Raw genomic sequence first — 13,258 nt, 5'->3', positions numbered from 1 at the left:
GCTAAACTTGTCAATAGCTTAGCTATTGACAAAAAACAACAGTTCTTTTCAAGACATGATTCCATTATTTTGCTTTCTTGCAAAGTAAATTTTCTTTTGTATACAAATGGATTGCATGAAATGTTTTTGCTTACCTTTTCCAATTAGTATGTCTTCCATGTCTTTTTATCCATACCAGTACATACAGATCTACCTCAATGGTATGGATCTATTTTGTATTCTATGAACAAATACTACATAATTTATTTAATTTATTTATTTATTTATTAAATTTATTTAAATATTACTCTACTACTTGACAATGCAGCAAGTTTCAAGTGATGCATTCTTTGTGGGCAGATCTTCCATGACAGTTTATGCTCTCCATAGAGTTCATTTAAATTTCTGAGATTTTGTAATGATGTCATCTATAATTTGAAGAACTCAAAATTTTGTTTTATTATTTTTATTTTCTTCATTCTTACTCTTTAATCTTGTTATTTATTATTGTTTTCTTTGGAAGCTCATATCTTTTATCATATATAACAAATTAGTAAAGCAAATTTGAGTTCAGGGGAATTGGGCTTGTGATGATAAGTGCCCATTGACCACAAAGCTCTATCATACATTATCACACATTGCTCTCTGCAGCTCTCATAAGAATGCAGACTAATGACATGATCCTGCTTGCAATATGACTGCTAGATTCTAATTCAGAATTAATCTTGGCCCCAGACCCTCCATAAAAAGTAAAATCAAGTTAAGATTCAAATATCTTAGGTATCATGTGCAAGTTGCAATGCTAGATGCCAAAATTAACAAGTTAATTTATAAAATCTGACACTCCTAATCCTAAAGGGAGTATCTTTCTGAATGTTAAAATTTGTGGATATATTCTGGATATATATTGTGGATATATAAATTTGTGAATCTATATTGTTCATACATATTGAGACTATCTCTCTTTCTGTGCCTCTCTCTGTCTCTCTCTCACCTTTGAAATAACAATTTGATTTAATGGGTGATATGCTCTGAATGTTGGTGTCCCCTAAAAATCATATGTTACGACTTAATATCCAATATGATAGTATTAAGAGGTGAGGCTTGTTGAGAAGTGATTAAATCATGAGGGCTTCACTCTCATGAATGGGATTAGTGCCCTTATAAAAGAGGTTGAAGGGAGGTGCCTTGTCTCTTCCACCATGTGAGGACACAGGAAAGTTGCCATCTATGAGGAATAGGCTCTTATGAGACACCAAATCCGCTGCATATTGATCTTGATCTTGGGCTTCTCAGCCTTCAGTACTGTGAGAAATAATTTTTTGTTTATAAATTACCCAGTCTAAGGTATTTTGTTATAGCAGACTGAAAGACTAGGTCATAGAGAAAACATTGTTTCACCAAAATTGCTCATAGACATAGGCTTTTAAAAGCACAGAAGGAAAACTCACTAGGATCTTTAATAGCCTCAGAGTATCAAATGATGTTGCTGATGCTGGTGACAACAACAATGGTGGCAATGATGATGCCAACAGAGACTTGGCCGTATCAAGGCTCTCTAAGTTGTTAAATCAAGTTTAGCCTAATGCTACCTTGTTATGTATTTTTTTTTTTTTTTTTTTTTTTTTGAGACGGAGTTTCGCTCTCGATACCCAGGCTGGAGCGCAATGGCGCGATCTCGGCTCACCGCAATCTCCGCCTCCTGGGTTCAGGCAATTCTCCTGCCTCAGCCTCCTGAGTAGCTGGGATTACAGGCACGCGCCACCGTGCCCAGCTAATTTTTTGTATTAGTAGAGACGGGGTTTCACCATGTTGACCAGGATGGTCTCGATCTCTTGACCTCGTGATCCACCCGCCTCGGCCTCCCAACCTTGTTATGTATTTTAAGTTCAGCCTAAAGGTTTCTCTGTAATGTAAGCAGACTGTAACCTACTGTTGGGCCAGCCAACAAGTTTTGGCCAATCAAAGGGGGTCAGCTGTTCAAACTGTATTCAAATAAGGTAAATGCCAAGCTGTAACCAATCAGCCTGTTTCTATACCTCACTTCCATTTTCTGTACCTCACTTTCCTTTTTCGGTCTATAAATCTTCCCCGGGATTCTCTCTGCGCCTACTCTAGCTCAAGAGGCTGCCAGATTCACGAATCATTCTTTGCTCAATTAAACTCTGTTATATTTAATTTGGCTATTTTTTTATAACAGAGTTAAAATAACTATCTGCTGCAAGAAAAAAAATTAGTGTGTTAATCACTAAATATTTAACTTCTGTGATAGGCTTAGGAAATTCATGCTAAGCGAGGAAAAAATCTTTAAAAGGCTTTTTTGAAATGTCATGGGACTGCCGTTTAACAAATGCATCTCTGTGCCAAGGAAAGGGTCTAATCTTTCCCTCCTTTTGCTTTATACTTCCATTGGAAAAACTTTTATAAACATTTAAAATATCTCAAGATAATAGTATGCTCCATATTTTCAAATATGTTATCTAACTTGAGCAATATACCCACAAATTGTAACATTCAGAAAGATATTCCCTTTAAGTGTAAGAGTGTCAGATTTTGAAAACTAACTTGTTAATTTGGCATCTGGCGCTTCTTCTTGCACATGTTACTGAAGATATTTGAATCTTAATATGATTTTCCTCTTTTCGGAGAGTACTGGAGCCAAGATTAATGCTATATTAGAATCTAGCAGTCATATTCCAAGCAGGGTCATACCATTAGTCTGCATTCTTATGAGAGCTGCAGAGAACAATGTTTGAGAACTAGCACACATGAAGACAATTGCAAGACACTTTCAGATTCACAGCATGTATCTGCATTTACTTTCAAAAGTTTCTTTTCCGAGAAATGTTCTGTGGTTTCTGAAACCCATTCCTGACATTGAAAATGATAGTGAATAGAAAACAAAGTACTACATAGAAAAACAAAATACTACAGTTAAAGGAAACCAAAGAAAACCCATAACCTTTGGCTTCACACTGTATTTAATGTGAGACTCTACCACTCGTTTCTTAACAGCTAAAGCAAATCACAGACTTTCAAAAGTGTAAAGGCGTTTAAAACATTATTTAGTCTACCTCTCCACACCATTAGGGTGTTTGTCAATTTCCACTAAGGGCTGAACTTCTGAGCAATATCCTCTCAGAACAGAGCTGGGTATGGAGGGCTAGGAATCTTCAACAGACCCAAACCTGGAAATAGCCAATCCAGAGGTGGTGGGAGTAGATGGCAGGGTACTAGACTCGAGGCCAGTTGCTGGAGAAATATTCAAGCTGGCAGGCAAAACCTGGACTCTCAATTATAGAAAACCTGTACTAAGTTCTGAATAATCATTATATCTGGGAGATTTGTGATTGGGAGAGCACAGAAGTAGCAAACCCAGGAAGTGGTGTTTGTTTAGAGACACAAGCTGACGAAACAATACATCAGGATGCAGCTCAGTCTGTGATAAGTTTCAGAGGCAGAATTGCAGACTACACATTCTGGTCTATGAAGCACCTAAACCTGACCTTCCACATCACAGCAAGATGTGCCAACTTGCCTGTCATTCTCAATGCTCCTATCCCGCTGGCCTTCTTTCCAACCAAGCTCCTTTGTACCTCAGACTCATTCAGATTAAATGTCATTTTCTCATAGAGGCTGTTTTAGAACACTCTCTAACATCACTCCAATTTATCCTGTGCATAATCTTTAGGACCCATCCTCTCCATTTCCTACATCCTCCCTACTGTAAGTTCAGAGAGCAGGATACCTGTTCGTCTCATTCCTTGTTGTATTCAGCAGTATCAGGCACTTTTGATAGGTACCTGACATATTCTGAGTGTTTATTAAACATTTAAATTAATGACTGAATGAACAAATGAACTAACTAATAACTGGTTAACAAATGAATTAATCTAGCTGGGAAAGGGGCTGATAGGTGACAGTTTCTGTAAGTAAACATATTTCCAACAAATCCTCGACTAAAAAACAGAAGCCAGAGAAGAGAAGGTGATGGACTTCATTAGAGTCTTAATAAATGAAGAGAACAAAAGCAGACCATAGGAATAAGGCTTGCCTTATTTTATTCTTCCCAGATAAAATAAAGCAAGCCTAGTGGATGGGCACCAACAAGAACCATTTCATTGTGAACTCCCTGCCCAGGCTCCATATCCAGATGCCCTCCTTGTGGTGAAGCAGAGAGCTAAAGTGTACACCAATTCTCTTAAGGTAGTAGAGTCACTGAGTGCTGTTTAGATTGAGCCTCAGTGGATTATAAACTATTACAGCACAGTGGTAAAACCCTGGTATGGCTATCAGTAGGTAACCAGGAAAATGCTAGACTTCTCCCTTGATTTGAGAAATGTGGGAGAATAAATTAATCTCACTCAAGAAAACAGAAATGTGTATTTTTATTAGGTTTCAGTAGGGGATATTTAGATAAAGCCATCTGCACAAAGGTTATGGATATACTGATGTTTGTGCATGATGGAATATAGGAAGAGTGGAGGAGGGAGGATACATCTTAGAGTATTATGGTGGGGGTGAAGAAGAGTTCAGCAGTAAGAGGGGAGTTACTCAAGGCACAAGGGAAGAAATTTATCTTTGGAAATGAAAAATTACAGAGATAATAGTCATAGCAGAAGTGATTCACCTCAAACATTCAACTTTGCTGCAAGTTGACAGGAAGCCTGGCAGTATCTCATCTAATCTCAGAGAATAGGGTCCCAACTTTCCTGCATGACCATGAAGACCCTCATCTAGGGATGGCCTCTAAACACACACAAAAAGATATCTATTTACCACACCACAATGGAATGATAGTTTTTGGCACTATGCTAGGCACACTCCCGGTGGTGTTGGAGGGGCAGTAGTTAAGAAGGCAAGTTGAACTAAGAACATAATAATACATTTCTTGTCCCTTCTCTAACAATTCACTTGGTTCCACGGGTTACCTATTCTTCCCAGATAAAATAAGGCAAGCCTAGTGGATGGGCACCAATAAGAACCATTTCATTGTGAACTTCCCCTGCAAGCTCCATATCCAGATACCCTCCTTGTGATGAAGCAGAGAGCTAAAGTGTACACCAATTCTCTTAAGGTAGCAGAGTCACTGAGTCACTTAATACTATCCACTGAATTGATCCTCGGTTTAAATTCGAAATTCAGTATTCATCTGTATTTTTAAGTTATGTACAATGTAATTATTTGTTGTCTATTCCCCAAATTGCATTGTAAGGGGTAAACCCTCACATTGAGCGTTCATTTAATAGACATACCCTATCTGTAAAGACACTTTACATATGCTACTCAGTCTACTCATGTCAATAATCCTCAAAAGTGGGCACTATTATCCTTCTTTTACAAATAAGAATGCTGCGTCTTAGAGGGGCATACTTGTTAAACACACCACAGACACAATGCACCTGACTTCAAAGTCCTTGTTCTTTCAAGCACACCTCAGCTCACTCTGGAGTCACACAGAGTAAAGCTCAGTATCACAGAAGTGGTTATAATGTTTGTGTCAGAGCAATGCTGCCTTGAGAAGACTGAAGGTGGAGGAAGTGGCAATGTTAGATAGATGTAGCTGTAGTTTGAAATTTTGGGTTAAACTAGTATTCTTTGAACTAGTTCAACCCCTTCTGTGCTGATCAGCTTGGTGGTCAGAGTCATAATTTGACCCTCCTCCAGGCATTGACAGTGCTATGACATACCTGAAAGAAAAGAACATTGTATTGATGAGTAAATCAACACAGCATATTTGGTCTAATGTCCTGAAGGAGATCAGGCAGAGGAGAGAAGAGTCAGTGTGAACTAGGCTGGAGTTCTGTCCAGGAGGGAGACAGGAAGGGTGCCGCACATCGTAGAAGTACCAGAACCTGAGCCAGACTTCACTATGATTTAGCCTATGAAAGAGAAACCAGAAATTTGTCCTTGAATAATGTTTCCCGTAAGTAATCAGTTTTTGGTAATTATTTGGTTTTACTAGGATCTGGCTTAGTAACTAAGGTGGCTGCAATAGAGGAAAATCTGGTATTTCCCAGTTTGCCCAACTGGTAGCCTTGGGTCAAGAAGGTGTAGTCCCGTGGTTGGTTGTCAGATTGGTGGTAACAAAGTACCAAGGTCAATCTTCTGTCAGTGTTCCTGAACTGGGGGAGGAAGATAACTGGTGCCTCTGCCTTTGGAATGGGGAGTGCCAGAGAGGTCAAGGGTCCTGGGGCTGTTTTTGTTTGCCAGGGTGTCTGTTAACTAGAGCTGGTGTGACCAAATGAGAAAGTGAAACTATAGAAAGGCCTGAGAAGCCCTCTTCCCTTTTTTCGGCAGAGTGGAAAGCCCCGGCCCTCAGCCCACTCAAACCATTTGACAAGCAGGACAGCATCTGGGACAGTCCGCGACACCCCGGGGGACAAGGGCCATGGAGAAGTTTCGGGCGGTGCTGGACCTGCACCTCAAACACCGCAGCGCGCTGGGCTACGGCCTGGTGACCCTGCTGACGGCGGGCGGGGAGCGCATCTTCTCTACGGTGGTGTTCCAGTGCCCGTGCAGCGCTACCTGGAACCTGCCCTACGGCCTGGTCTTCTTGCTGGTGCCGGCGCTCGCGCTCTTCCTCTTGGGCTACATGCTGAGCGCGCGCACGTGGCGCCTGTTCACCGGATGCTGCGCGCCCAGCGCCCGCGGGTGTTGCTGGTCGGGGCTGCGCGGCTACCTGGTGTGCGCGCAACTCAGCGCGGCCGCCGCGCTCGCGCCCCTCACCTGGGTAGCCGTGGCGCTGCTCGGGGGCGCCTTTTACGAGTGCGCCGCCAGCGGGAGCGCGGCGTTTGCGCAGCGCTTGTGCCGTGGCCGCCACTCCAGCTGCGCCGATGAGCTGCCGCTGGTGCCCTGCCACCAGGCCAAGGAGTCCGACGTGCAGGACCTCCTGAAGGATCTGAAGGCTCAGTCGCAGGTCAGGCGTTGGCGCTGGGGGCGTTTGGGAGGAGCCGAGGGGCCGAGGTTTCGCGGGGCCGCCGGGGTGAGGAAAAATCGGTGACTTTTCTCCAGATATACAGGGCCCTACAAAAATCAAGAATGGCTTCTTGCATCTCATGAGCTGACAAGCGAATATCTGAATAAAACGAATGAAAAGGAGAAAAAAGCATTCCCGTAGTATCTGGCACTGTACATGAATCGTGGAAAGTGGGAGAATGGGCACACCTACTCTGTGCCAAATAATGCGCTAGGCCCTTGACCTCTTGCATTATTTTTACGTCTCACAACAGCTGTGTTGGGTGCAAAATTGAGGTTTTGCCATTACAAGTAACAGTTTCGTATGTCCACTACATAGCGACTTCACTGAGTCTAAGTAGAGTTGTTTGCCCAGCCAATAGAAAGCAGAAGAATTGTGACGATTAAAGAGGTCTATACAATAAAATGGGTCGTCTGGCTCTAAAGCCACCACCCCACATTGTATCTGGGCTTAGAAAGCTCAGAGGTTCTTTAAAATTAATGAACACTTCTTTCCCAGGATTTGCAGAAATTCCGCGTTTTGAGTTCTAAGGGAGTGACATGGTCTCCTCCCTGGGCAGAGTCATAGTGCACGACTTGGACTACGGTTGACTTTCCAAGCAAGCAGTTGCACTGGGGGGGCTAGCGAGGTTACTGCGACTCCTTACTCATAAGGAATTAAGACCTAAAACTGTTGCTTGTTCATCATCACAACTGGCGAGTAGTTCAAATTTTATCTGAGGATTTTTAAATGTCTTGTAAAAAAAAAAAAAGTAAATTACTCTTCTGTTGTGTTTTCTTAAGGTATTGGGCTGGATCTTGATAGCAGTTGTTATCATCGTCCTTCTGATTTTTACATCCGTCAGCCGATGCCTATCTCCAGTTAGTTTTCTGCAGCTGAAATTCTGGAAAATCTATTTGGAACAGGAGCAGCAGATCCTTAAAAGTAAAGCCACAGAACATGCAACTGAATTGGCAAAAGAGAATGTTAAATGTTTCTTTGAGGGCTCACATCCAAAAGAATACAACACTCCAAGCGTTAAAGAGTGGCGGCAAATTTCATCACTGTATACTTTCAACCCAAAGGACCAGTACTACAGCTTGTTGCACAAATATGTTAACAGAAAAGAGAAGACTCACAGTATCAGGTCTACTGAAGGAGATACAGTGATTCCTATTTTTGGCTTTGTAGATTCAACTGGTATAAATAGCACTCCTGGGCTATGACCTTTTGAATGATTAGGAAAAAAAAGTTTTGAATTACCACTTCATTAAAAAATAAAAATTGGTATTTTTATGAGAGCTTTTTTATTTCCAAATTGTGGAATTTTATATCTGAAATTAAATATATGTATTTTTATTTATAATATAATATATTTTATTTATAATATTATGTAAAACAAACTAAAAAAAACAAAAGTTATTCATACAAAGTAAAAACTAGAACTAAAAGAAGTCTTATATCCTTGTTCTAGAGTCCTTTTCAAATAAAAGACTTTTGGAGCAAAAACAGTGACAGAACAATTGAACTTCAGACATTTCTGTTAGGTTATCTAATGTTAATTTCAAGTTCATTTTCTTGCCCACAACATCTTGTTAGGAACTTTAAAATTATGGCATTCTAGCTGGCTCTATAGCACAATGGATGACACATTGGACTTCTAGCTGAGCCTGCTGTGGCCATTCAAAAATTAGAGCATTTTATGACTCTATTAAGGTTACGGTAATAAATTAATCATGAAAAGGAAAATAAACTTTGTAAAATACAAAATTTGAAAAAGTAGTTATGAGAATTGCAGGCAACAATTTTTTTTTTTTTTTTTTTTTTAGTTTGTAGGATCAGAGGAAAAGTGTTAAAGCTTATACGTTATGGTAAATTTAAAATAAACACCAAAGTAGAGAGGATAGTTTTATGAGCCATAAGTAGTTGTTATACAGCTTCAACAGAGTTGGGAAGTCAGATAAAACCCATACCATACAAATAAATACAAATTGTGACCTGATTTAGATTAGGGGAGAAGGGATTTGGGGAAGCTTTTAAAAAACCAAATCCAGTAGGGTAGGAAGAAGCATTTCAGTCACACTGAAGTAACAGTATGTGCAGCGACTGGGGTCAGAAAGATTTTAGCAGAGTAGGAAACCTGAAAGGCAGCTGAAAACATGAGCAAGGGACTGAGTGTGCAGTGCCTGGAGACCATGAGAATGATTTTGGTTTTCATCATATGAACATTTTAGGAAGATGGTTTGCTTTATTTCGAGAGAAAAGGAACAACACAGAATGAAAGAGAGCCAGGGTAGAAGTAGAGACTAATCAGGAGGCCACTGCAGTAGAGATAGGTGGGAGTGAACTTGAACCGAGTGGATGGGGACCAAAATGGGAAAACTGGATAGATTCAAGGTAGAGTTTATATGTAGACGTGACAGGATTTGTTGATAGAAAGACTCTAAAGATTTCATGAGAGCAATTATATCTATATATAAAATTCTGTAACTTTATAATGCCAGGACTTTTCAGAGATCCTTGTCTTCTATTAGCTTGCCATTCCTGCTCATTCACCAAATATATGGCTGTTTTTTGAATTATAAAAAGAGATATAAAACTTTAAACTATAAAACAATTGAGCACTGGTCATATTTAGCCATTCTTCCTCTTTGTGAAATGCTTATGCTGGTTCTGTTTACTTTTCCTGCATAAGGCTGTTAAAAATAACTAATCTGCAGGGCCGAATATCCTGTTGTTGAGAGTCAAGTATAACAAAAAAGTTCGCAGCAGAAACAGCATGGTCAGTTTTTTTCTATTCCCTAAAGGAATGCTTTTGAAAATCATATCGTGCCTACTTTAATTTTTACTTCCTTTTTTTAATTTCATGTACTTTTGATCTTTGGGGTTGCAGTAATGAAAAATAAATATTAAATGTATAATTAGAAAAATTTAAAAAGTAACCTTACCCTGGTGTAGACTTTTACAAGTCAACAAAGCAGTTTTGCATCTTTCATTTCATTTTCACAAGTTTCCAGGATATCCATGAAACACCTCACTCACATTTACAAATGAGGAATTGAAAGTTAAAGAGGTTACACATCAATAAAGGCAGAACTAAAGGTAGGGTAAGGATCCTCCCTAGATGATGTAGTTTAATGTGAACACTGGCTTTTTATTACTGGGTCAGATTTTTCCCTTCTTATACCATGTACCTTTGTGAGTAGAAGAGATACAGATGTCCCTAGTGACCCTCAATATTTGACATTTTTATCTTGAAACTCAGGAACTACTAATAGCAAAGACCATTTTCAATAAACATGGTGAGACTGAGACACAGTAAGTTGTTTCTTGGTGGGAACAAGGTCACTGCTGTTTGGCAGAAGTCACCACTGCTCTGGGCCTGGCCCAAACAGTCTGCATCATGGACTAAAGAAGCATTTCTACACTCAGCACGTATTTATTTGCTGGTTTACCAAATGATTCTTCATCATCATCCAGCTTTATGCTGTCCTGAACCCTTAACTTTTAAAGAGATTCGAATGTAGAATCTGCTATTAATATTTGCTGAAAAACAACCACATTGTAATAAGAGATGATTCTTTTTTTTTTTCTTTTTTTTTTTTTTTGACGGAGTCTTGCTCTGTCGCCAGGCTGTAGTGCAGTGGCATGATCTTGGCTCACTGCAACCTCCACCTCCGGGGTTCAAGCAATTCTCCTGCCTCACCCTCCCGAGTAGCTGGGACTACAGGCACACACCACCACACCCAGCTAATTTTTGTATTTTTTTTTTTCTTTTTTAAAGAAGAGAAACAGAAGCCAGATATTCCAAGGCTTTACAAATCAGTTATTATGAGATCGAGCCCAAGCATTGAAGAGGTATGGGCGGGATAGAGGTGAAGCGAAGGAGGTGGTATCTGAGAAAAAGAGAGTCTGCATATGTTTTCATTAATTCCAGGGGAGAGGGCTGTAAGCAGAACTCCTTTTTCCCCTATCTTTTTTTTTTTTTTAAAGAAAAAGAAAGAAAGAAAATGAAGAAGAGGAAGAAAAAGGAAGAGAAAGAGAGAGAGAGAATGGGAGTATTGCTTTCTTGCCCAGGCTAGAATGCAGTTTAGTAATGGGTATTGAAAACCTCTTTTATACCAATAATTATACTTGATGTAGACAAGAAGGAATAAGGGAAGAAAATAAACAAGCAGCCAACCAATATTTCATTTAAACCTATGAAATGCTATGCGATTACTGAGGAGTGATTTACTTCCAATTATGTAGTCACTTTTGGAATAGGTGTGAGGTGGTAATGTATGTTTTGTGTATTTGAAGTGGAGAGTTCTATAAATGTTTATTAAGTTTACTTGTTCCGGGTCTGAGTTCAAGTCCTGAATGTCCTTGTTAATTTTCTGTCTCGTCGATCTATAAAATCGTTAGCTCTTCTTGTTACATTGATCCTTTTGCCATTATGTAATGTCCTTCTTTGCCTCTTTTGCTCTTTGTTGCTTTAAAGTCTACTCTATCAGAGGCAAGAATTGCATCTCCTGCTTTTTGTTTGTTTATTTTTACTCTCTGATTGGTTGATAAATCTTCCTCCTTCTCTTTGTTTTGAGTCTTTGTGTATCGTTGCATGTGAGATGGGTCTGGGTGCAGCATACCGATGGGTTTTGGCTTTTTATCCAATTAGAATATATATAAGTTTAATACTGGCATTTGATGCTAGCTGGCTGTTTTGCCCATTAGTTAGTGTAAATTTTTCATTGTGTTAATGCTCTTTTCTTTTTGATATATTTTTGGAAAGGCTGATATTGGTTGTTCCTTTATATATATAGTGCTTCTTTCAGAAGCTCTTGTAAAGCAGGCCTGGTGGTGGCGAAGTCTCTAAGTACTTGTTTGTTCGCAAAAGATTTAATTTTTCCTTCGATTATAAAGCTTAGTTTGGCTGGATATGAAATTCTGGGTTGAAAATTCTTTTCTTTAAGGATATTGAATATTGGTCCCCACTCTTTTCTGGCTTGTAGAGTTTCTGCTGAGAGATCTGCTGTAAGTCTGATAGGTTTCCCTTTATGGGTAACCTGACCTTTTTCTCTGGCTGCCCTTAGTATTTTCTCCTTCATTTCAACCCTAATAAATCTGGCAATTATGTGCCTTGGGGTTGGTCTTCTTGAAGAATATCTTTGTGGTGTTCTCTGTATTACCTGGAGTTGAATATTACCCTGCCTTGCCAGGTTGGGAAAATTTTCCTGAATGATATCCTGAAGAGTATTTTCCAATTTGGATTCATTCTCTTCGTCACATTCAGGTACACCTATCAAGCGTAAATTAGCTCTTTTCACATAGTCCCATATTTCCTGGAGACTTTTCTCATTCCTTTTTATCCTTTTTTTCTCCAATCTTGTCTTCTCGTTTCATTTCACTGAGCTGGTCCTCGACTTCTGATATCCTTTCTTCTGCATGATCAATTCGACTGTTTAAACTTGTGCATGCTTTGCGAAGTTCTCGTGTTGTGTTTTTCAGCTCCATCAATTCACTTATATTCTTCTCTAAATTGTCCATTCTCGTTAACATTTCGTCAAACCTTTTTTCAAGGTTCTTAGTTTCTTTGCATTGGGTTAGAACAAGTTCTTTTAATTCACAGAAGTTTCTTTTTCTTTTTTTTTTTTTTTTGAGACGGAGTTTCGCTCTTGTTACCCAGGCTGGAGTGCAATGGCGTGATCTCGGCTCACCGCAACCTCCGCCTCCTGGGTTCAGGCAATTCTCCTGCCTCAGCCTCCTGAGTAGCTGGGATTACAGGCACGCACCACCATGCCCAGCTAATTTTTTTTTTTGTATTAGTAGAGACGGGGTTTCACCATGTTGACCAGGATGGTCTCGATCTCTTGACCTCGTGATCCATCCGCCTCGGCCTCCCAAAGTGCTGGGATTACAGGCTTGAGCCACCGTGCCCGGCCAATTCACAGAAGTTTCTTATCACCCACGTTTTGAAACCTGCTTCTGTTATTGGAACACACTCGTAATCTATTAAGCCTTGTTCCGTTGCTGATGAGGAATTGCGATCCCCTGTAGAGGGAGAGGCATTCTGATTTTGAGTATTCTCTGCCTTTTTATGCTGGTTTCTTCCCTTCATTATATATTTATCCCTCTGTCGTCTTTGTAATTACCGACTTTCTAACTAGGTCTCTGAGCAGACGTCCAACTTGTTGATTCCCAGCGCCAAAATCTGAGCAATCCACTGCGCTGGCCAAAACAGCAGTGTTAAGATTGATGGTGCTTTTCTGCCCGGGAATCTCCAGACTCTGCAGCAAGAACTGGCACGCTAAGGCGCCAGCAAAACCGCCACAAGAGTCACCC

At 40.0% G+C, this 13,258-nt stretch overlaps 1 protein-coding gene across 2 annotated transcripts; it reads left to right on the top strand.

Annotated features, from left to right (window-relative positions):
- The first annotated feature begins 5,748 nt into the window (after nt 1-5,748).
- On the top strand, nt 5,749-8,238 carry CALHM6 (calcium homeostasis modulator family member 6). 2 transcript variants are annotated; one of them, XM_064360764.1, is made up of 3 exons: nt 5,749-5,905; nt 6,280-6,898; nt 7,741-8,238. In XM_064360764.1, exons 2-3 carry the CDS (start codon nt 6,371-6,373, stop codon nt 8,161-8,163), a joined length of 951 nt encoding a protein of 316 aa, XP_064216834.1. In that variant the 5' UTR covers nt 5,749-5,905; nt 6,280-6,370; the 3' UTR covers nt 8,164-8,238. The 2 variants fall into 2 exon arrangements, with proteins under 2 accessions (XP_064216834.1, XP_012315842.2); XM_012460419.3 differs by lacking the exon at nt 5,749-5,905 and having other exon boundaries at nt 6,118-6,898.
- Nucleotides 8,239-13,258: the final 5,020 nt, after the last annotated feature.

This window comes from Aotus nancymaae, unplaced genomic scaffold (assembly GCF_030222135.1).
Source record: "Aotus nancymaae isolate 86718 unplaced genomic scaffold, 86718_ANA_hifiasm-v0.15.2.pri h1tg000040l, whole genome shotgun sequence".
Taxonomy (NCBI): domain Eukaryota; kingdom Metazoa; phylum Chordata; class Mammalia; order Primates; family Aotidae; genus Aotus; species Aotus nancymaae.
Note: the sequence above shows the minus strand (reverse complement) of the source record. Positions and strands in the feature narration are given on the sequence as shown.

Bases quoted from the DNA above. Each gene is read 5' to 3' on its own strand.
- CALHM6 (XM_064360764.1), top strand. From the start codon at position 6,371: ATGGAGAAGTTTCGGGCGGTGCTGGACCTGCACCTCAAACACCGCAGC. The intron at 6,899-7,740 runs GTCAGGCGTTGG...TGTTTTCTTAAG, and splicing joins ATCTGAAGGCTCAGTCGCAG to GTATTGGGCTGGATCTTGAT.